Below are 20,967 nucleotides of genomic sequence, written 5' to 3' on the forward strand. Positions count from 1 at the left end.
CCTCCCAGCTGACATTGCTGGCCCAAGGCCAGTGAGTCAGCCTAAAAGAGGGGAGCCCCTGAGAGTCCCCCTGCTGCCTTGGGCCAACCCGGGGCAACACCCCCAAGCCATTGTAACCCTGGCCCGTTGTAGGGTAGACATTACCACTGACTACAGTGTGGTGATTGTATTTTAATCCAAACATAAATATTTTTCTTATTGTTAAATCAACAAGTGTCTGAAGAATGATCTAGGACAGCAGTTCTCAAAGTGTGGTCCATGGAGGTTTTCTATCTATCCACGGCACTTGTGAGGTCAAAACGAATGTTTTTAAATACTACTGAAATGTTATTTGCTTTTCTTTCCCCCCTCTTATTCTCTCAAGTGTACAAGGAAGTTTTCCAGAGGTTGTGTGTGTTAGTTGCTCAGTTGTGTCCAATTCTTTTGCAACCCCATGGACTGCAGCCCACCAGGCTCCTCTGTCCATGGGATTCTCCAGGCAAGAATACTGGAGTGGGTTGCCCTCCCTTCTCCTTCCCAGAGGTTACATGACATATTGCAAGAGACTGAATGCAGAGGCAGAGTTAAGAGCCCAGCGGTCTCTTCAGTGGGACTTAAACCAGGACCTTCTGGTGCATCATTACTCCCACCTCACGTCAGGCCGGACCAACCAGGCCTCTGGCACGTGGGCTGCTGTTCCCTCCACGTTTCTCTCCTGGGGTAATGCCCTCCTGCTGCCTTCTGTCACCAGGAAGGTTCTGTTCCACACACTCCCTCCCTTGAAACCTATTCCTTATCACTATTCCTAACCACTCACAAACCTGCAGGAATCTCCTTTCTGTCCTAGAACTTTCATTGTCTGTTTTGTATTTTAAAATAAATGCCTAGTTGGATGTTGATCCAAAATCTCTAACAAGTAATGTGCTTTGGCTAAACTCATGCTTAGCCCTTTAAAGTGTAGCCAGAACTTTCAATGTGGTGTCACGTGTATAATACTTTCTGTGAACATTCTAGAGGGGCATGTTACGATCCCCACCTTTAGGTGAGGGCGCTGAGGCGCACAGCGAGTGGTTTCTCTGATGTTGCACATTTCGTGTGTGAGAAGGCTGAGACTCAAACCTCAGCCATTCACAGGTTCTCCTCCTCAGACTGATTTCACATGGAAAGCTGAGTCGAGGCTTCTGGGCCTGAAGAGAAAGGAGTGAAGCCTAAGTGTCCTTTGGCTGGTCATCTGTCACTTAAGCTCTCTAAATGTGACATACTCACAGCCTTTCACACACACACACACACAAACTAAGAAGAAAAGGGTAAAATAATGTCTTAGTACCACTAAACCTGGATGAAAGTGAAAGTTGCTGGGTTGTGTCTGACTCTTTGCAACCCCATGGACTATACAGTCCATGGAATTCTCCAGGCCAGAATACTAGAGTGGGTAGCCTTTCCCTTCTCCAAGGGATCTTCCCAACCCAGGTCTCCTGCATTGCAGGCAGAGTCTTTGCTAGCTGAGCCACCAGAGAAGTCCAAGAATACTGGAGTGGGTAGCCTATCCCTTATCCAGCAGAGCTTCCAGACCCAGGAATCGAACCGGGGTCTCCTGCACTGCAAGTGGATTCTTTACCAACTGAGCTATCTGGAAACCTGGCTAGATTCTTTAAAAAGAAAAAAAAAAGCTAACAAAAGTACGTTGTTCTTCTATTTCAGGTTTCATACTCCCTTGAGATGATTTTATCCTGCTGAAAGCCTCTTTATTCTTGATATCTTTGTCATGTTTGTTTTTCGTACTTATAGCAATTCATATACGCTTGTAGGACATTTTATACAAGGGATAAATGCTAAGACATAATACTGAGTAACTATTTGAATCCCCGCCTGAGAGGTGTATTATTGCCTCCACTATAATCACAGAATGTGGAAGTAGCTTGCGCAAGGTCAAATAATGACTCAGTGAAACAGCCAGAAACAAAGTTATCCCTACCCTCCACCCTCATTTCTTGCTAAAACACATTTTTCATAAAGAACTTACGTAGCATTTGCAATTCTGTGCCAAATCAGTATTCATGGTTGTCGTATTCCCATCTTTTTTGCAGTTTCTATTTTCCAACTTCCAAATAAAGATAAGAGGAATATTTTGCTGAGATTTGAGCTGGTTTTTTTTTTTTTTTCTTCAAATATCCTTAGCTAAAGGATGACCTCAGATGTGATGAAAAGTGACCCAGCTGTTGAATCACTTTTGCAAAATGCCTCAAAATGCTTTTCAATTACCCTGTGACTAACTGACAAGTTGGGGTCCAATGAAACCCTGAAGGACTCCGTGTGTGTGTGTGTGTTTGTGTGTGTGTGAGAGAGACAGAGAGAGAGAGAGCCGGAGGGAGGGAACGAAATTGCCCACCATTCTTATTTGGCTTTGGGACATGCTTATCTATCTTCTTCAAGTATTGTATGTGACTTGTGGGTGTCAAAGAAATTATATTTAAATAAATATTACTTAAACCCCCACAACATAATATACTGAGAAACATCCTGGATGTTACAAAGCAAAGTTCAGAGTGGCTGCTGCCCTCACCTTCCAAGCAAAATCAACAATGGAAGAGAAATCCTGTGAGGTGAGCAAGAATATAAAAATTCTCATCCATTAGACAACAGCACAAGAAGACAGAGGCATGGGTCAGCACGAAATGAAAACGCAATGTTCATCAAACTGATTGATAGGTGCGGTTATTTTAAAACACCGTGGGATGATTCTTGTATTTAATGAATACAACCCAGACAGCATATTAAAAAGCAGAGACAATACTTTGCAAACAAAGGTCCATCTAGTCAAGGCTACGGTTTTTCCAGTGGTCATGTATGGATGTGAGAGTTGGACTATAAAGAAAGCTGAGCACCGAAGAATTGATGCTTTTGAACTGTGGTGTTGGAGAAGACTCTTGAGAGTCCCTTGGACTCCAAGGAGATCCAACCAGTCCATCCTAGAGGAGATCAGACCTAAGTGTTCATTGGAAGGACTGATGTTGAAGCTGAAACTCCAATACTTTGACCACCTGATGCGAAGAGCTGACTCATTTGAAAAGACCCTGATGCTGGGAAAGATTGAGGGCAGGAGGAGAAGGGGATGACAGAGGATGAGATGGTTGGATGGCATCACCAACTCAATGGACATGAGTTTGAGCAAGCTCCAGGAGTTGAGGATGGACAGGGAGGCCTGGCATGCTGCAGTCCATGGGGTCGCAAAGAGTCAGACACGACTGAGAGACTGAACTGAGCTGAACTGAATAAGAACTGCATATAGACTGCATCACCGACTTAATGAACGTGAATCTGAGCAAACTCCAGGAGATGATGAAGGACAGGGAAGCTTGGCATGCTGCAGTCTATGGGGTCACAAAGAGTTGGTCTATGACTTTATGACTGAACAACAACAACGAGAACTTCTTCTGCAGTAACAGCAGTACATACCATAGTACATTCTACTTATAAAGCACTTTTAAAGGTGCATCCAAGGACCGTGGCAAGAGCTGGGCTCTCCTGGGTCTCCCCAGTGAGAGCTTGTGCTTGGCCTTTCACATCCCTGAGGACCAGCCCGAGTTTAGCCTTTCATAGGCTTGGCTCCTTCATCCTTGAGGGCAGAGAAGCTCTGGTATCTCAGGATCTTATGGAGAGCAGATGATGGAGAGCTATATGGGTGTGCAGGGGGCACTGGGAAGGCCCTGGATTCTCCAGGCCTGAGGGAGGGCAGCATTCACATCTCCAACTTGCAGATAAGGAAACTGAGGTTCGGAATGTTTCAGGGACGTAACTGAAGGCACAAAACACACACACACAGAGGAGAGAATCTGCATTTTCTGTTTCTTCTTTGAATACTTTTCCAGTGTTTACAGCATTCATATTAAGTAGTGTCTTAGATTCAGTGCCATTTTCCCCAGTATCATTTGGGATGACAAGAGAGCCTTCTTAAGAGAGGAAGGGAAAATTAGCTCCCAAAACTTACTTTAAAAGGCAGCCAGTGGTGGGAGGCAATGGGTTTGGGGCTTAATGCTCTGGTTTCTGGTACCAGGATGCACTCAACAGGGTTGTGTCCCACATAAGTCCAACGATCCTTTCTTTTCCCTTTTGTTTGCCTTTTTTCTTGGTAAAAATGGGTCAGCCTATCTTACTCCCAGAGGTATGGTGCACTTGTAAGATTATTCACTCAGGAATTCTAATATTTATTGTGTGCACATCCACATAAAGAGTTGTGTCTGACATTTATCCTCAGGATAGACGACTTGTGTGCCTGGACACACACACACACACACACACACACACACGAACATATAACACACAGAGGGACAAATGTACTTATGAGTGAAAGTAGAGTATCAGAAGAGACTCACGGCCACCTGAACTCGCGCCATCTCCATTTGCTGTTGCTGTTCAATCACGAAGTTCCATCCAACGCCGCGACCCCATAGACTGCAGCACGCCAGGCTCCTCTCTCCTCCGTGACTGTGTTTAGTTCTCATTCTGTGTGTAGACCTCATTTGCTGCTCTTCATTTATGCAACAGTTGTGAGAGTAAATGTATCTACACTCCAGAATGATGGGGGAGAATGTCTATCTGTGCCCACCCCGGTTTTGGGTGCTGAGAATGCAGCGGGCAAGCTGGACAGGAACTCTCTCCTTGTGGGGCTGAAACGGACTGTGCGTCAGAGGAGAAAGACAGCAATGCCCAGGCAGAGAGATGATTGATGAGGATGAAGAAAAAGTGGTGAGAGTCAAGGGCCTGGGCTGCCTTCTCTAGATCAGGACCTTCTCTAGGTCAGGCTAGGCTCTTTCAAACCCTTATTCAACAATGGGGAGGTGTTAGCCATGCAAGAATCTGGGGGAGATGATCCTAGGTGGAGGGAACAGCTAATGTTAAGGCCCAGAGGGAAGGACTAGCTTGTCACATGGGAGGAACATCAGAGAGGCCAGTGTCCAGAGTCGCTGTTACAGAGGAGCTTCTGGGGACAGGCAGGGCCCCATCACCGGGGAGGGGTTGCATTTAGCTGCATGTCAAGATACCATCCACAGAGGCTGGATCTAACAGGGGACTGTTTTCCACAACAGTCTGGAGGCAGGGTCAGCTGCTCTGTAAAGCCTCCACAGAATCTCAAAGCCCCACCTCCATCTGTCTTCCTGCTCTGCCACCTCTTGCATATGGCTTATATGCCACTGGTTGCCTCATGGGTGCAGTACAATCACTCTGGCTTCTACCTTCTGTATGAATTCAAGGCCATCTGAACAATGAAGTCAACAGGAAGAAGAGTGGTCCTCTTTCAAAAATGTAGAAACTTCCCCAGAAAACCCCAGTCAACTTCCACTTGTATTTCAATGGCCGGAACTGTCTCTTGACCACTCCTAGCTGCAAGGGAAATATCGGTATTTTTTTTCAAGCTCAATTCCTTAAATAACAGTATTTTCTGCAGTAAAATGCAAGGGATTAGGCAGGTACTCCCATCATAATGAATAGTCCGGATTCTCCTTTAGATGGGAAGGTCTCTGTGGGTAGGTGGGTGACTCAAGAGTTCAGGTTCTACATATAAAACTAGGCACAGCTGTTATACCAGAAGGTCTTGATCAGTGTAGTCCCAAAATAGGTCTCAGGCAAGTATATGGATACTCTCAGTCCTCATTGCAGCCCAGTGGGGACCAGAGCCTCCAGGGCCCCTGGGTAGTTAATTCCTTCCTCAGAAGGTTCCTTACCTCCAGGGTTACTTGCAATATCATGGGTCACTGAATCTAAACTGCCATCACTCTTAACATATGACTTTATGTGCCACTAAGGGGAAAAAAGCCATACCAAAATCAGATTGGTTATATTCTTTGCAGCCAAAGATGGAGAAGCTCTATACAGTCAGCAAAAACAAGACCGGGAACCAACTGTGGCTCAGATGATGAACTCCTTATAGCAAAATTCAGACTTAAATTGAAGAAAGTAGGGAAAACCACTAGACCATTCAGGTATGACCTAAATCAAATCCCTTACGATTACACAGTGGAAGTTACAAATAGATCCAAGGGATTAGATCTGATAGACAGTGCCTGAAAACTATGGACGTAGGTCCATGACATTGTACAGGAGGCAGGGATCAATACCTCGCCCAAGAAAAAGAAATGCAAGGCAAAATGGTTGTCTGAGGAGGCCTTACAAATAACTGAGAAAAGAAGAGAAGCAAAAGGCAAAGGAGAAAAGGAAAGATATACCCATCTGAATGCAGAGTTCCATAGAATAGCAAGGAGAGATAAGAAAGCCTTCCTCAGTGATCAATGCAAAGAAATAGAGGAAAATAATAGAATGAGAAAGACTAGAGATCTCTTCAAGAAAATTAGAGATACCAAGGGAACATTTCATGCAAAAATGGAAACAATAAAGGACAGAAATAGTATGGACCTAATAGAAGCAGAAGATATTAAGAAGAAGTGGCAAGAATACACAGAAAAACTATACAAAAAAACACGGCTTAATGACCCAGATAACCACGATGGTGTGATCACTCACCTAGAGCCAGACATCCTGGAATATGAAGACAAGTGGGGCTTAGGAAACATCACTAGGAACAAAGCTAATCGATGTGATAGAATTCCAGCTGAGCTATTTCAAATCCTAAAAGATGATGCTGTGAAAGTTCTGCACTCAATATGCCAGCAAATTTAGAAAACTCAGCAGTGGCCCCAGGACTGGAAAGAGTCAGTTTTCATTCCAATCCCAAAGAAAAGCAATGCCAAAGAATGTTCAAACTACCGCACAGTTGCACTCATCTCACATGCCAGCAAAGTAATGCTCAAAATTCTCCAAGTGAGGCTTGAATAGTACATGAACCAAGACCTTCCAGATGTTCAATCTGGATTTAGAAACGGCAGAGGAACCAGAGATCACATTACCAATATCCACTGGATCATCGAAAAAGCAAGAGTCCCAGAAAACACCTACTTCTGCTTTATAGACTATGCCAAAGCCTTTGACCATGTAGATCACAGCAAACTGTGGAACATTCTTAAAGAGATAGGAGCATCTTACCTGCCTCCTGAAAAATTTGTATGCAGGTCCAGGAGCAACAGCTAGAACTGGACACGGGACAACAGACTGGTTCCAAATCGGGAAAGGAGTATGTCAAGGCTGTATATTGTCACCCTGCTTATTTAACTTCTATGTAGAGTACATCATGTGAAATGTTGGGCTGGATGAAGCACAGCTGGAATCAAGACTGCCGCGAGAAATATCAATAACCTCAGATATACAGATGACACCACCCTTATGGCAGAAAATGAAGAACTAAAGAGCCTCTTGATTAAAGTGGAAGAGGAGAGTGGAAAAGTTGGCTTAAAACTCAACATTCAAAGAACTGATCATGGCATCCAGTCCCATCACGTCACGGCAAATAGATGGGGAAACAATGGAAACAGTGATAGGCTTTATTTTCTTGGGCTCCAAAATCACTGCAGATGGTGACTGCAGCCACAAAATTAAAAAATAAAAGATGCTTACTCCTTGGAAGAAAAGCTATGACCAACTTAGACAGTATATTTAAAAGCAGAGACATTACTTTTCCAACAAAGGTCCATCTAGTCAAAACTATGTTTTTCCCAGTAGTCATGTATGGATATGAGAGTTGGACCATAAAGAAAGCTGAGTGCCAAAGAATTGATGCTCTTGAACTGAGGTGTTGGAGAAAACTCTTGAGAGTTCCTTGAACTGCAAGGAGATCCAACCAGTCCATCCTAAAGGAAATCAGTCCTGAATACTTATTGGAAAGACTGATGCTGAAGTAGAAGCTCCAATACTTTGGCCACTTGATACAAAGAACTGACTCACTGGAAAAGACCCTGATGCTGGGAAAGACTGAAAGCAAAAGGAGAAAGAGGTGGCAGAGGATGATGCTTAAATAGAATCACTGACTCAATGGACATGAGTTTGAGCAGGTTCCGGGAGTTGGTGATAGACAGGCAAGCTTGGCGTGCTGCAGTCCATGGGGTTGCAAAGAGTCAGACGTGACTGAGTGACTGAATTGACTGACTGAAGGGGAAAAAATGAGTCCAGTTAAACTATAACACAGTGTTTTCTAACCCAGAATGTTTTTCCTGTACTTCTTAGAAATGGTTCTTTTAGACTTAAGTTTTTAACTATATAGCACTCACAGAAATTATTCTTACAATTAATTTGGTTACATGTCCTTCAAGTGTCTATTTAGAATCCAGATCGTCAGTGTCTGTGTATTCCTCAGTATGTTCTATCAATAGTGTTAGTGATGGAGCATCTCTTAAAAGTGTCCCACTATTGATTTCGGATTTTCTTCTAAGCTGCTGACAGCTGTCTGCAAGTTTGGATGTGAATGCAAGACAATGACAACTACATCATGACTGCTGCCTGGCCAACAGCTCTCTTGCTAGTAGTGCCACTGAAATGGGGGGAATAGTTCCAGATCCACCTTTAGTGTGTGCATTTCTACACGTGCCCTGAAGCAAAGAGCTGGGCAGCACTGGGTGAGACCTCCAGTTAGGGAGGCTGAGGGAGCAGTGGAATGTGAGCCTGGCGCTTAGTGGAGGGACAGGTGTAGAAAGATAGGTTTGCAGATTTGTGACCCACAAGCACACAGATAATGGGCCTCATGGGCCAAGGAAGCCAAGGCAAGGCGGAGAAAAGGGTTGGTGTTGAGCCTTGGGATTCTCAAGTGTTTAGAAACCTACAAGAGGAGCCAACCAACACCACTGAGAATTAGCAGCAGGTATCCAGTCCAAACCCTGGATATCAAGGCAGTGATAGCAAAGCCTGATGTCAGTTAACGAAGAGGGGCACAGTCAGCGAGGTCAAGTGCTACCCAGAAGTCAATGAGGATGAGAGCTGAAGAGTGACCACTGGACTGGGCAGCAGAGAGGACATGAGTGACGTTGATAAATGGACCTTCCTGGTGAGCGGCAGCCTCTGTGGAGCTGGATGACAAACAGATGGATTGGACTGGGTTGAGGAGTGAGAGTGGGTGAGGTGGTCTTCAAGCAGCTGTGCTGTCAAAGCTAGACGTACGGCCGAGAGAGATCGTGGTGTTTCCATTTCAAAACCACATGACATGTGTGGATACTAACAGTACAGTGGGATTGACTGTGCAGGAGAGGATACGAGTCGTGGCAAAGTGCTTGAGAAGGTGAGAAGGACGTGATCCAGAGTACGAGACCAACTCAGCTTTGGGCAGAATCAAGACCCATTGCAAAGCCATCATCTTGGCACAAACGCACAACCTTCCAAAACCTTTATCCAGGTTTCCAGGCTTCACAGCACTGCCTCATCTTCTTTCGGGGGTGGGGGACACCCCCGAATGTCCTGTTTCTAGCATCTTTTCAATAAATCCTGCAGCCATGAAATTAAAAGACGCTTACACCTTGGAAGAAAAGTTATGACCAACCTAGACAGCATATTAAAAAGCAGAGACATTACTTTGCCAACAAAGGTCCTAGGCAAAGCTATGGTTTTTTCAGTAGTCATGTATGGATGTGAGAATTAGACTATAGAGAAAGCTGAGCACCTAAAATTGATGCTTTTGAACTGTGGTGTTGGAGAAGACTCTTCAGAGTTCCTTGGACTGCAAAGAGATCCAACCAGTCCATCCTTAAAGGAAATCAGCCCTGAATATTCATTGGAAGGACTGCTGCTGATGCTGGAACTCCCAATACTTTGGCCCCCTGATGGGAAGAACTGACTCATTTGAAAAGACCCTGATACTGGGAAAGATTGAAGGCAGGAGAAGGGGACGAGAGAGGATGAGGTGGTTGGACGGCATCACCGACTCAATGGACATGAATTTGAGTAAACTCTGGGAGTTGGTGATGGACAGGGAGGCCTGGCGTGCTGCAGTCCATGGGGTCGCAAGGAGTTGGACACGGCTGAGTGACTTAACTGAACTTCAATAAATCCGGGCTATTCTCGTACCCCTGGTCGGTCCCCGTTGGTGTCTCATTTCCTAACTGCGGCTCCAGATGTGAGTTGGACGACGTGGCAGACCGGCCGGTTCCCCGACGACGACACGCACCACCAGCCTGGGCGCCCAGCTCTGGAGGCTCAGCTTCCCCACCACGGTCACAGTCCTTCTGGCGGGTTGGCGGACCACCGCCCACGTGGGTGACACCCTCCCGCTGGACTACGCTCACCCAGTCTCCCGCTCCTGCCTCGCCAGCATAGCCAGCGTCTACCGACGCCCAGCCCTCCCCGCGCCCCCTTCTTCCTCCTCAGCTTCAAGCCTTGGCGTCCTACGTGGCGCTAAGGACTGCGCATGCTCAGTCTACGGGGCGCGCGCGGGGGCCGGCGGGGCGGGGCTGGGCTGGGAGAGCGCGGTGACGCCACTGCGCAGCCGCGGGTGGGCGGGACCGTGCCACGTCGGCGCGCGCCGGCCGCGCCCCCTCCCGGTGGCCGCGGTCAGCAAGCCTGTGCGCGACCCCGGAGCGCAACGCGCGCGCTTCTCGCTGTCGGCGCGCTTCCCTCCTGGCCGCCCGAGCCCGCCGCCGCCTAAGTCCGTCCGAAACCGGCTTCGCACCATGTCTTCGCCTCCCGAGGGGAAGCTGGAGACGAAAGCTGGACATCCGCCCGCCGGTACGGACGCATTCCCACTTTCTCTCCTCTCGCGGGTCCGGAGGGCGGGCTCGAACCCGCGGGCATGGGGCGCGGGGCACGCGGGGTGCCGGGCGGGGAGGCGGCGGCCCGCCGGTCCGCTCGTGCGGTCTGAGGTAGACTCAGCCCCGCGCGGGCGACACCTGTTTTCTTTACGCGAAAACATCGCAAGTCCGTGGGAGTTGCGTGCAGATTAGACTGACTTGAAAGAAGCCCAGCCGAACAATGTGTCCCCAAAAGTTTGTGCGGTGAATGCTTCCTTAGAATACACAGATGCTTTAGAAAGGAAAACGAGGAGCCGAAACAATGACAAATCACAGAGTTCTCAGCGTCTTGGCGATGATTAATTGTAAGCTGACAGCATTACAAAAAAGAACCAAAGGAGTGGAAATCTTTTTTTTTTTTTCCTTTCGTTAACCACTCAATATGACTTTTTTTCCCGCCCTCCAGTTTCTTTCTCATTCTGCTTTTCCTCAAAAGTGGTTTTGTTTTGTTTTGTTCTGCTTTTTGCTTCTATACATCCTAAACTTCTGAGACAAGGAAGTTAAATGCTGGAGTCTTTTTCTTCGAAAATGAGACTCTGAGCAGCCTTTATTTTCATATCGTCTCCTCCCCCTTTTGAGCACAGTTCCTGTTTGCTCTTTCGAATCTGCCCAAACAGGTCGATTGCTTTTTTCACCTCTCCTTTGAAATGACCATCAATCCATATGGACGGGCACTAAGGGAATCAGAGGTGACTGACTCCCAGTGGCTTCGGCGTGTGGGGTTTTTAGGGTCTTCATTCCACACGTCAGTGAAGAGTATCAATTCAGTCTGCTAGTAACAGAGGCCTGAGCCAAACATGGCTGCTTTCTGTGGAACATTTATGCCATCTTCTTGTTGAAGGAAAGATTTCCCCAATTTCTGCCTGCCGTCCCCACCATAGGGCACTAATTCTTTGTCTCCACAGTGAATATAGCAGTTCCTTAACATATGTTGCATTCCAGCGTAGGTCATACTTTTCATTAGTGAAACAAGCTCTCAACAGCAAGACAGGCACCAGGAAAGAAAAATGGCTAACCGATGCATGGGGGTGGGGGTGTGAGAGGTATGGGATTGTAGAAAACAGTTCCACTGTAACGGAAAATAGATTTTGGGGACCTCTGTGTTGAATTAGTTTTAAGTTAAAAAAGAACTTCAAAGCGTTTCCTTTCATGATAACTCTGGCCTATAAGTCCTACCACTGCGGGTTCTTGCCCAGCTGCCTGATGACCTGGGCAGCCAGGCAGGAGGGAACACCTTCGTTTACACTGGTGACCCTCAGCCACACAGCCGCAGTCTGCTTGGGGCTCCCCTGTCCCCAGGGAGTGAGTAGCAGTAGAATGTCCGTGTTGGGACTATACCAAAGCAAAGTGGCAGTAATTGCATACAGAGACAGCCATATGGAGATCTTTAAGATCGGAGGAATAAACTGTTGCTATTAACTCCCTGGGAGAAATTTCAGGAAGGACTCTGAGTTTTCTCTGAATTGTAAACAGCTAAGCTGTGTGAATCACGAATTAAGTATCTTATTTATGTCCAAGGAGAAGGGAGCCAATGTATTTGTGCTGGCATAGCGGTGAACTTGAGTTCTGAGTTTGAGGCTGGTCACTTCTCTAGGGCTCGGTTTTCCTAATCCGTGAAATGGGAGGTTTGTGTCAGATGGTCCCTGAGGAGATAGCAGGGCAGAGCTTCCTTTCTGCGCTTAATGTCACCATCTATAGGATTGGAGCCCAGGGACAGTCAGTGCCTCAGATAAACTCCTCCAGTGACTTCAGGTTAGTGACTCTTAAGGCTTTGAGACCCCAGTCCAGCAGGAGCCACTAAGGAAGCCGTCACTGTCATCCTGGCTTTCGCAAGGGTGGTCACACTTGGCCAGAGCTGGAGGAAGGGCCTGGCATTCTGGCCCAGGGGTACAGGTTAGAAAGAGACCTTTCGTTGGTTGCAGTGTCTTGCCTCTCAGTTAGTACCGCACAGAGACCTCTGCGTGGAAGCCTTTTCTGGCAAAAAGGTCTGGGTGGTCTTGTTTACTCCAGCATGACCAGAGAACAGACAGTTCTGTAGAGTGAATGTTAAAAGAAAAAAAAGCATCTACTATAATAAAGGGTAATCATCACGGATAGCCCAGAACCCAGTTCCTAAGTCAAAATAACAGCCTTGAAACATTGGGAACACTTTCATTAAGTGCTTAAGTTGGATGATAAAATCTTGTGCCTAAGTCTGCAATCAAAAACAATAAAATTCTCCTCCGTGACTCTCTTCATGTTCTTTTGTGTTTTCTCATTATTGTTCTCTGAACCAGGTACGCTTCTCTGCACCCCACAACCTCTACCTGTCTGCCTGTGCCCCTTGCTTCTGGGCCTGGGTCCCGTTGATGAGCAGGGCCTGGCTCTGTGATACCTAATAAATAGCTTGTGAGTTTCTCCACATCCTCTTACTGCCTCTCACTTCCTCCCTGGCACGCGAGGCCCACAACTTCCCTCCACTGCTGAGCTGTCTCCAGCGTGTCCTGGTGGTGCAGGCGGGACTCTCAGCCAGCTTAGGCAGCAGCAGCATCATGGAAATCGTAACTCATGTTTGCCGAGTGTTACAGGGCGTGGGGTGCTTCCCGGGTGGCACTAATGGAAAAGAACCCGCCTACTAGTGAAGGAGACGTAAGAGATGCAGGTTCCATCCCTGGGTCAGGAAGATCCCCTGGAGGAGGGTATGGCAACCCACTCCTGTACTCTTGCCTGGAGAATCCCATGGATGGAGGAGCCTGACAAGCTATGGTCCAGAGGGGTGCAAAGAGTCGGATAGGACTAAGTAACTTAGTATGTGTGCATGCTTAGGGTGTGGGGTATAAGGGAGAAAAATAACTTTCCCTTTATTCTTCTAGGTTTCTGGCTGAGATCCCCCTTATGATAAAGAACAGACTAATAAAGAAAAAGAAGCAGTTCAATAACATATATCTCTCCTGTATGCATAGCAGATGCTCAAGAAAAATGAGTGACTCCCAAGCCCCACCTTAAATACTAATGATAAAACATGCCCTAAAACATGCCCTGGAGAGGAGGTTCCCCTTGTGGGAGGGAGCCAGGAAATGCCTGGTAAGCCAGGGGAAGGTCGTTATGCAGAGTAGGATTCTCCTGTGACTTAGTCATCTTTCTCTTCCTGTTAGAAAAAGAGATACTTACACGTGGAGATCTCCCTTTGGAGTGTAAAAGTTCCCAGCAAGGGTGACTTCTCTGTATCCAGCTTTTCCTTGTGTGCTGTTTCTTAAATCAACTCAAAATCATACTTGCCCAAGAGTCAGGTTTTGGGGGTGGCAGCCTGCTCCCCTTCACCAGTTAGTTCTAAGTGCTTGGCACTAATGAACAGTCACCTTGCAGTTGGGATCAAGGGGACAATGCCGTTTTTAAACCTGGCCAAGCCCTCTGGAGTGTTGCCAACACCCCCAAGTCAGTGACTTCAGGGTGGCTCCCCTGGGCGGGGGGGCGGGGCTTTGCCTCCTGGAACCTCAGCTGCTGCTGCTGAACCTCAGCAGCCCTTCTCAAAAGGGCTCCATTCTTCACCAGGTCCTCCTTCCGGGACGTGAGGTTAATGAGGCTCCTAAAGAGACTCGGAGGAAGGGGACTGTGTGCATAAATACAGAGTCCACCCACTGAGTGCTGGTGGGCACTGCCTGGCATCCTGTGATGTGCTGGTGGCTGGGTCCTCTGTAAAAGTAGCCAAGTCTTCATGATTTGAGAGCTCGCCACTGCTCTCGGCGACCAAGTATTTGTGGAGAAATGAAATGAGATTGCTGCTTTTCTGGGAATTCTTGTAAATAACAGATGAACCGAGTGAGTGAGGTTCTGTTTCATCTAATAGCAGAACTCTGATCCCCAACAGAAGGGGGGACTCGGTGACAAGCCACACTGTGACTCACTCCTGCCAGTTTCCGTGAGTTTCTGGCAGTGGTGGGAATAACGTCTCTTCATAACATACGTTTTGCCAACCCTGGTCCCCTCCCATTTCCCCAGGGGACGCAGACTGTATGTCAGTAAAGTCCTCATAAATCTAGTACGTGATGGCTTGAAGTGTTACTAATCTTGTGTGTGGTTTCCTTTCAAGAGTAGACTTTATGTCCCTTCTAGAACTGAGTCAAATGGAAATACAAACACAATTCTATTCATTATAGTGGAAAAAAGACCACTTTGTTTTTCTTTAGTAACTTCAAAATAATTCAGTTCTCTGGTCTACTGATCATTCAGGATGCATTTAAAAGGTTGTGGGTGACACTTCCCCCTGAATTACCTCCCTTTGGAGGTTTCGTATTATCCAGGCCACTCTGTTGCTAGAAAGGCAAGACTGATTTGGTTTTTATTGTATTAGCCATGAAATCAAAGGTGTGCTAATCATGACCCCCAGTGTGCTCAACCCAGTCACACTGATCAGCGCTTGAAGATACAGGACAGAGGTGTCTGCCTTTGCTCCTGTGTGGGTGTGCTCTGTTGCTAAGACATGTCCGATGTCCGACTCTTTGCAACCCCGTGGACTGTAACGCGCTAGGCTCCTCTGTCTATGGAGTTTCCTAGGCAAGAATACTGGACTGGGTTGCCATTTCTTCCTTCAGGGGATCTTCCCGACCCAGGGATAGAACCCACATCTCTTATGTCTCCTGCAATGGCAGGCAGGTTTTTTTTACCACTAGTGCCAGTTGGGAAGCTCGCCTTTGCTCCTGAGATGCCAAGTAAAAAGAGAGACCCTTTTAGTCACGGCATTTTTTTGTTTTTTTCAAGAGCTTCCAGTTGGGGTGGACCAGGCACTTCTACGACGTGTTTAAGATTTCCCCTCTGTGCTCTGAGACTTTGGCTGACATGTGCCTCCTCCCCCTCACTTCTGTGAGTGTCCTGTTCAATTCATAAGATGCCTGCACACTCTTACTTGGTCTTGTGAATGGCCTCCCCTTCCCAGCTTCATAGACTCTTTTGTTTGTATAGGGACTATACACTTTTGTATCAGGTCCTGTGTTAGTTACAGTTATATCAGCTGTATTACGTTGTATTCACTGTTGTAACAGACAGGTCCAAATCGCAGTGGCTGAACAAGTCAAGGTTTGCTTCTGTCTGGACTCCTCGGAGGGGACTGAGCGCAGGCTGAGGTGTGGGGGCCTGGAGATGCCACCTGCAAATGCCAGGTGTCACTGTGTTAGTTTCCCGTGGCTGCTGTAGCAAAGGACTATAAACTTTGTTGTTTAAAACAGCACCGCTCTATCGTCTTACGGTTCTGGAGGTGAGAAGTCCAAAATGAGTCTCACTGGACAGACATCAAGGCATTTGCAGGGCTGGTTCATCTGGCGGTTCCAGGGGAGAACCCCGTTTCTGCCGCTTCCACTTTCCAGACGCCCCCACGCTCCTGGGTGTACGGCCCCTTCCTCCACCGCAACAGTTGTTCCAGCCTTCCTCACAGTAGGCACGCTGATGCTCCTGTGTCACATTTCAGGTTCCCCTTGTGGACACAGTTGCCCAGCCACGTACTCTAGAATAGCCTTCTTATTTTGAGGTCAGCTGATTAACAACCTCAGTACCATCTGCAACTTTAATTCCTCCTTGCCAAGCATAGTCACAGGTGGGGGACTAGAGTGTGGCCAGCTTGGTGGGGAGGGGGACATTACCCTGCTTACCGCAGTCTATTTTCCCTGGAATCAGCCACGACCCAGGTACATGGCCCCACTCACTGCAGGGAAGACTGGGGTTGTGGTCAGTGAACACTGTCGGGCTGCCTGTCCCCGAGAACCTCCAGGCAGGGATCTTGCTCTTCCCTGGGCTTTCTGAAACCAACCTCCCTGAACTCAGTTTCCCGTGTCTGCCTCTCCCACTCCTCACCTTTGGACCAGTCACTGTGGCAGGTCTTGGCCCCATCACCACACAAGCTGAGCACCGAAGAATTGATGCTTTTGAACCGTGGCCCTGGAGAAGACTCTTGAGAGTCCCTTGGATTGCAAGGAGATCCAACCAGTCCATCCTAAAGGAAATCAACCCTGAATATTCATCGGAAGGACTGAAGCTGAAACTCCAATATTTTGGCCGCCTGATGGGAAGAGGTGACTTCCTGAGAAATACGCTGATGGAGGCCACGAGTTGAAGTAGCCAACAGAGAATGAGATGGTTGGATGGCATCACCGACTCAGTGGACATGAGTTTGAGTCAACTCCAGGAGATAGTGAAGGACAGGGGAGCCTGGTGTGCTGCAGTCCATGGCGCCATAGAGTCGGATAGGATTGAGCAACTGAACAACGACCAGGCACTCTGACCTCTGGGTCACAGCCGCAGGGGGATGGAGCCCGCACTGCGTGGAAGACCCAAGGCCTCTCTAGTCCCAGCCCACGCGCGAGGTCTCTGAACCTCACCCCGCCTCTGGAGAGCGAGCAAGGTTCCTCCGTGTCAGTTAAGGGCCTTCCCACCCTAACACCTTTCGCCTCTGAGTGGAGAATAGCAGTTTCCCTTCTTTCATCCTCTGTTTTCTCAGAGAGGAAGCCATCAGGGGTGCAAGTTCAGCAATTTATCGGGGACTCATTTTTTCGGGCAAGCATCACCCGTTGTGGAAAGCCCCTGTGGGGACTGACTGAACGTGGCCGCGGGGCTGGGGAGCTCCCGGGGTCCCCTTAACTCAGAGCCGCTGCCCCTCTTTCTCCCACTCCTTGCGGCGCGCCCCTCGCTCAGGACGCCAGCCTCCCTGGCTGGGCGTGGCTTCTTTGCTGGCCAAGGAGCCCCTCTCCGGGTGGGGCCCCTCCTCTTCGCTGAGAATGACCGCCTCCCTGTGCCTTGGTCCCACCCACTGTCCCCATCCCAGGGCCATCCAGTCTCGTGCCCACTTCGCTTTCCGGCCACAGCGCTGCTCTACCTGGGAGGATTTGGTTCACCCCTGATCTGCACCTTGGGCGTCTCTGGTTTGCTCGCCTTTTGTTCTCGCCGGAACAATTCTCAGAGCCTTTCCTGGCTTCTTTTTGGTGGGTTTGCTTTCCTTTGAATCACATTTCAATAGCACTTCCCTGCAAGAGCAAAGGGAAGCCTCTGCTCGGGGGTCCTGCCCTGCTGGTCCCCGGGGCTGGCCCCTCCCTGGCTCCGGGCGCTCTTACCGGCTCAAGCCCGCTGGGGACACCCTCCTCTTCACCCTGCCTGGCCCGCAGCTGTGGGTCTTCCTGGCCTGCTGTTGAGGGGATGGAGCCGTCTGTTGGGGACCCTTTCACAGCCAGGCACCCCTGCACCTGGCGGGGTGGGGGCTGCCCCGCCCCAGGGCGCACTGTCCTCGGTTGCTTCCTCCCCTGACAAAGGCCGAGGTTTCCTCCGCCCTCTTTGCTCTGTGGGCAGGAAAAGCTGCTTCACAGAGAGCTTTCCACATCAAACGCACTTTCTTCCTGGGCAGGTTGGGCCTAGAACCTGCCCGGAGGCATCTCTCTGAGGAGCACTGATGCTCTGTTTCCTGGAATGTTCAAGCAGGAAAAGGCCTGTGGGGTGAGATTAAGGGCACCGGCTACCTCTGCTCGCTGTGGCTTCCCCTCCTCCTGGGGTTGGGGTTGGGGGGGTGATCTGCACCACAGGGTTAGGGTGAGGTGGGTGGGGTGGTAACTGGCCAGTGGTTAGAACAGGGCCTGGCACGTGGCCACCCAGTGGGAAGGGTTATCCAGGGTCCTCAACTCTTCCAAAAGCTTCCTTAGATGGTGATGGGCTGAGGACAGTCCTGGAGGTGGTCAGCTGCTGGGGCGGGGAGTCCCTCACCATGGAGGGCGCACGGCTCGCTCAACGATCTGGTGTTCAGGTCCTGCCACCCCCACTTCACACAGAGGAAACTGGGAGGAGGTGGTAAGCCACCAAGGACACACACACAGAGGGCTCTGAGCACTGGGTGCTCAGTGTTAAAACAAACCTTAATAACAAACTTAACTAGCTTAATAACAAACCTAGACAGCATATTAAAAAGCAGAGATATTACTTTGCCAGCAAAGTCAAAACTATGGTTTTTCCAGTAATCATGTATGGATGTGAGAGTTGGACCATTAAGAAAGCTGAGTGCCAAAGAATTGATGCTTTTGAACTGTTGTGTTGGAGAAACTCTTGAGAGTCCCTTGGACTGCAAGGAGATCCAACCAGTCCATCCTAAAGGAGATCAGTCCTGAATATTCATTTGAAGGACTGATGTTGAAATTGAAACGCCAATCCTTTGGCCACCAGATGTGAGGAGCTGACTCATTGGAAAAGACTCTGATGCTGGGAAAGATTGAAGGCAGGAGGAGAAGGGGATGACAGAGGATGAGATGGTTGGATGGCATCACCAGCTGGATTGACATGAGTTTAAGCAAGCTCCAGGAGTTGGTGACGGACAGGAAAACCTGGTGTGCTGTAGTCCATGGGGTTGCAAAGAGTCAAACACGACTGAGCAACTGAACTGAATGAGAGTAGCCAGGAGTTGAGCATTTGTGGGAGTCAGGCCCTGATGGAGGTGTTCCATGTGGGCTCCCTCTTCAGTCCTCAGAAAACCTCTGGGGGTAGAGCATTGCCACCCTTTCTTCACAGATGGGACCCGGAGGCAGAGTGCCAGCAGCTTGCCTGGACACTCACAGACACACAAACACATACACATGTAGAGCTGGCACTTGAACCTGGGGATCTGGCTCCCAGAATTCATAACTAAACCTTAACTTCTGCCCAGGATTCCTACCAAGAGGAAGCTTGTTATTCTTTACATTTGAAGCTCACATTTGAATAACAACCATCACAACAAAAGTCTGTTTTAGTTTTTACTACTGTCTCAGAAAAATACTTGCATTTGCAAATAATTCTGCAAAGATTTCTGCAGAAGTAACTCTTCCTTTGTTTTTCTGACCAATGAAGGGTCCTAGTGACAGTGATAAAACAATCGATAAATATATGCTGTCATATTTTTTGGCAGTCATGCAAGTTAAAATGAATCTGTCTCAGCCTTGAGTTATTATTATTGCCACTTTATTGCAGCATTAATCACCACCCATACTGTGAGAGACTGATGAAGTTAATTGTTTTTATAAACTGGATTAAATGAAGTGCTGAAATGGAGGTGTGGGTCTGGGAGTGTGTGCCTACTTCAAGAGAGGAGTGGACAGGCTCCCTGCGAGCTTCTCAAGACTTGATTATTTTGAACATCACCTTGACATTCATCATCTGTTCCTTTTGTAGTGAGTTGCACACCCTTTTTACTTTTAGCCAGTTGATAGAATACACCCGGGACTTACAGTGTCAAGGTGTTTTGTCTGCCAACTTGAAATGATTCAGAGATTATTTTTAAATGGGCATCTGTATTACTTTGTGCAGGCTGCTATAACAAAATAGCACAGACTGGGTGGTTCCATCAACGGAAATTTATTTTCTCACAGTCGTGGGGCCCAGGAGTCCAAGATCAAGGTGCCAACAGGTGCAGTTTGTCCTGAGGCCTCTCTCCTTGGTTTGCAGATGGCCACCTTCCCTCTGTGTCCTCATGTAGCCTTTCCTCTGTGCACGTGTGTCCCGGGTGTCTCTTCCTCTTCTGATAAAAAGACCAGGCCTATCAGATTCGGGCCACCCTGTGTGTGTGTGAGTGTGTGACTCTGTGTGTGTGTGAGTATAAAGTCAGTCGTGTCCGACTCTCTATGACCCCATGGGCTGTAGCCCGCCAGGCTCCTCTGTCCATGGGATTCTCCAGGCAAGAATACTGGAGTGGGTTGCCATTCCTCTCTCCAGGGGATCTTCCCAACCCAGGGATCAAACCCACGTCTCTTATGTCTTCTGTATTGGCAGGTGGATTCTTTACCACTGCACCAGCTGGGAAGCCCTAGGGCCACCCTAACAGCCTCTTTTTCACTTGATTAGTTCTCTTTTTTTTAGCTGCACTAGGTCTTTGTTGCAGCATGCGGGCTTTCTCTAGTTGAGGTGCCTAGGCTTAGTTTTCCTGCAGTATGTGGGATCTTAGTTCCTGAACCAGGATCAAACCCAGATCCCTTGCCTTGGAAGGCAGATTCTTAACCACTGGGCCACCAGGGAGGTCCCCTTAATCACCTCTTTAGAGGCCTGTCTCCACACCCAGTCAGGTCTAAAGTTCCAGAGATCAGGGCTTCAATGTACGAACTTGGGGAGGTCATAGTTCAACTCATAACAGCACCTTTGATCCATTTCTTATGGACATGGGATAGGATTGGGATAAGTGGGGCAGGAAAACGCTTTTTTTTTTTAATGTTTAATGGGACGATTCTAGCCTTATTGTTCAAACAAAAGCATTCATAATCTTACATTTCAAGAGAGTGGGTAAAGAATAACGTAAACATAATTGTAGAATTTTCAGTCTCCATTTCTTAAGGTTTGGCAGGCTTCATAACCCTGGAAA

The 20,967-nt window shown here is 48.2% G+C and overlaps 1 protein-coding gene and 1 long non-coding RNA gene across 5 annotated transcripts in view; one reads left to right on the forward strand and one right to left on the reverse strand.

Moving 5' to 3' along the window:
• The window catches only part of LOC133233751 (uncharacterized), a 33,964-nt gene extending 23,570 nt beyond the window's left edge, over positions 1–10,394 (reverse strand). Inside the window, exons 1-3 of one of the 4 annotated variants that reach the window (XR_009731828.1) lie at positions 9,919–10,394; positions 4,359–4,507; positions 1,016–1,166 (exon numbers count right to left, since the gene is read on the reverse strand). This is a non-coding gene — a long non-coding RNA (uncharacterized LOC133233751). Of the gene's footprint in view, positions 1–1,015; positions 1,167–4,352; positions 4,508–9,918 lie in introns of all 4 variants that reach the window. The other 3 variants (XR_009731831.1, XR_009731827.1, XR_009731829.1) reach the window with 3 other exon arrangements.
• The window catches only part of DAP (death associated protein), a 68,063-nt gene continuing 57,428 nt past the window's right edge, over positions 10,333–20,967 (forward strand). Inside the window, exon 1 of the mRNA XM_061393868.1 lies at positions 10,333–10,575. Coding sequence (XP_061249852.1) covers positions 10,521–10,575 — 55 coding nt within the window. The 5' untranslated portion in view covers positions 10,333–10,520. The remainder of the gene's footprint in view (positions 10,576–20,967) is intronic.

This window comes from Bos javanicus, chromosome 20 (assembly GCF_032452875.1).
Source record: "Bos javanicus breed banteng chromosome 20, ARS-OSU_banteng_1.0, whole genome shotgun sequence".
In the NCBI taxonomy this organism is placed as follows: Eukaryota; Metazoa; Chordata; class Mammalia; order Artiodactyla; family Bovidae; genus Bos; species Bos javanicus.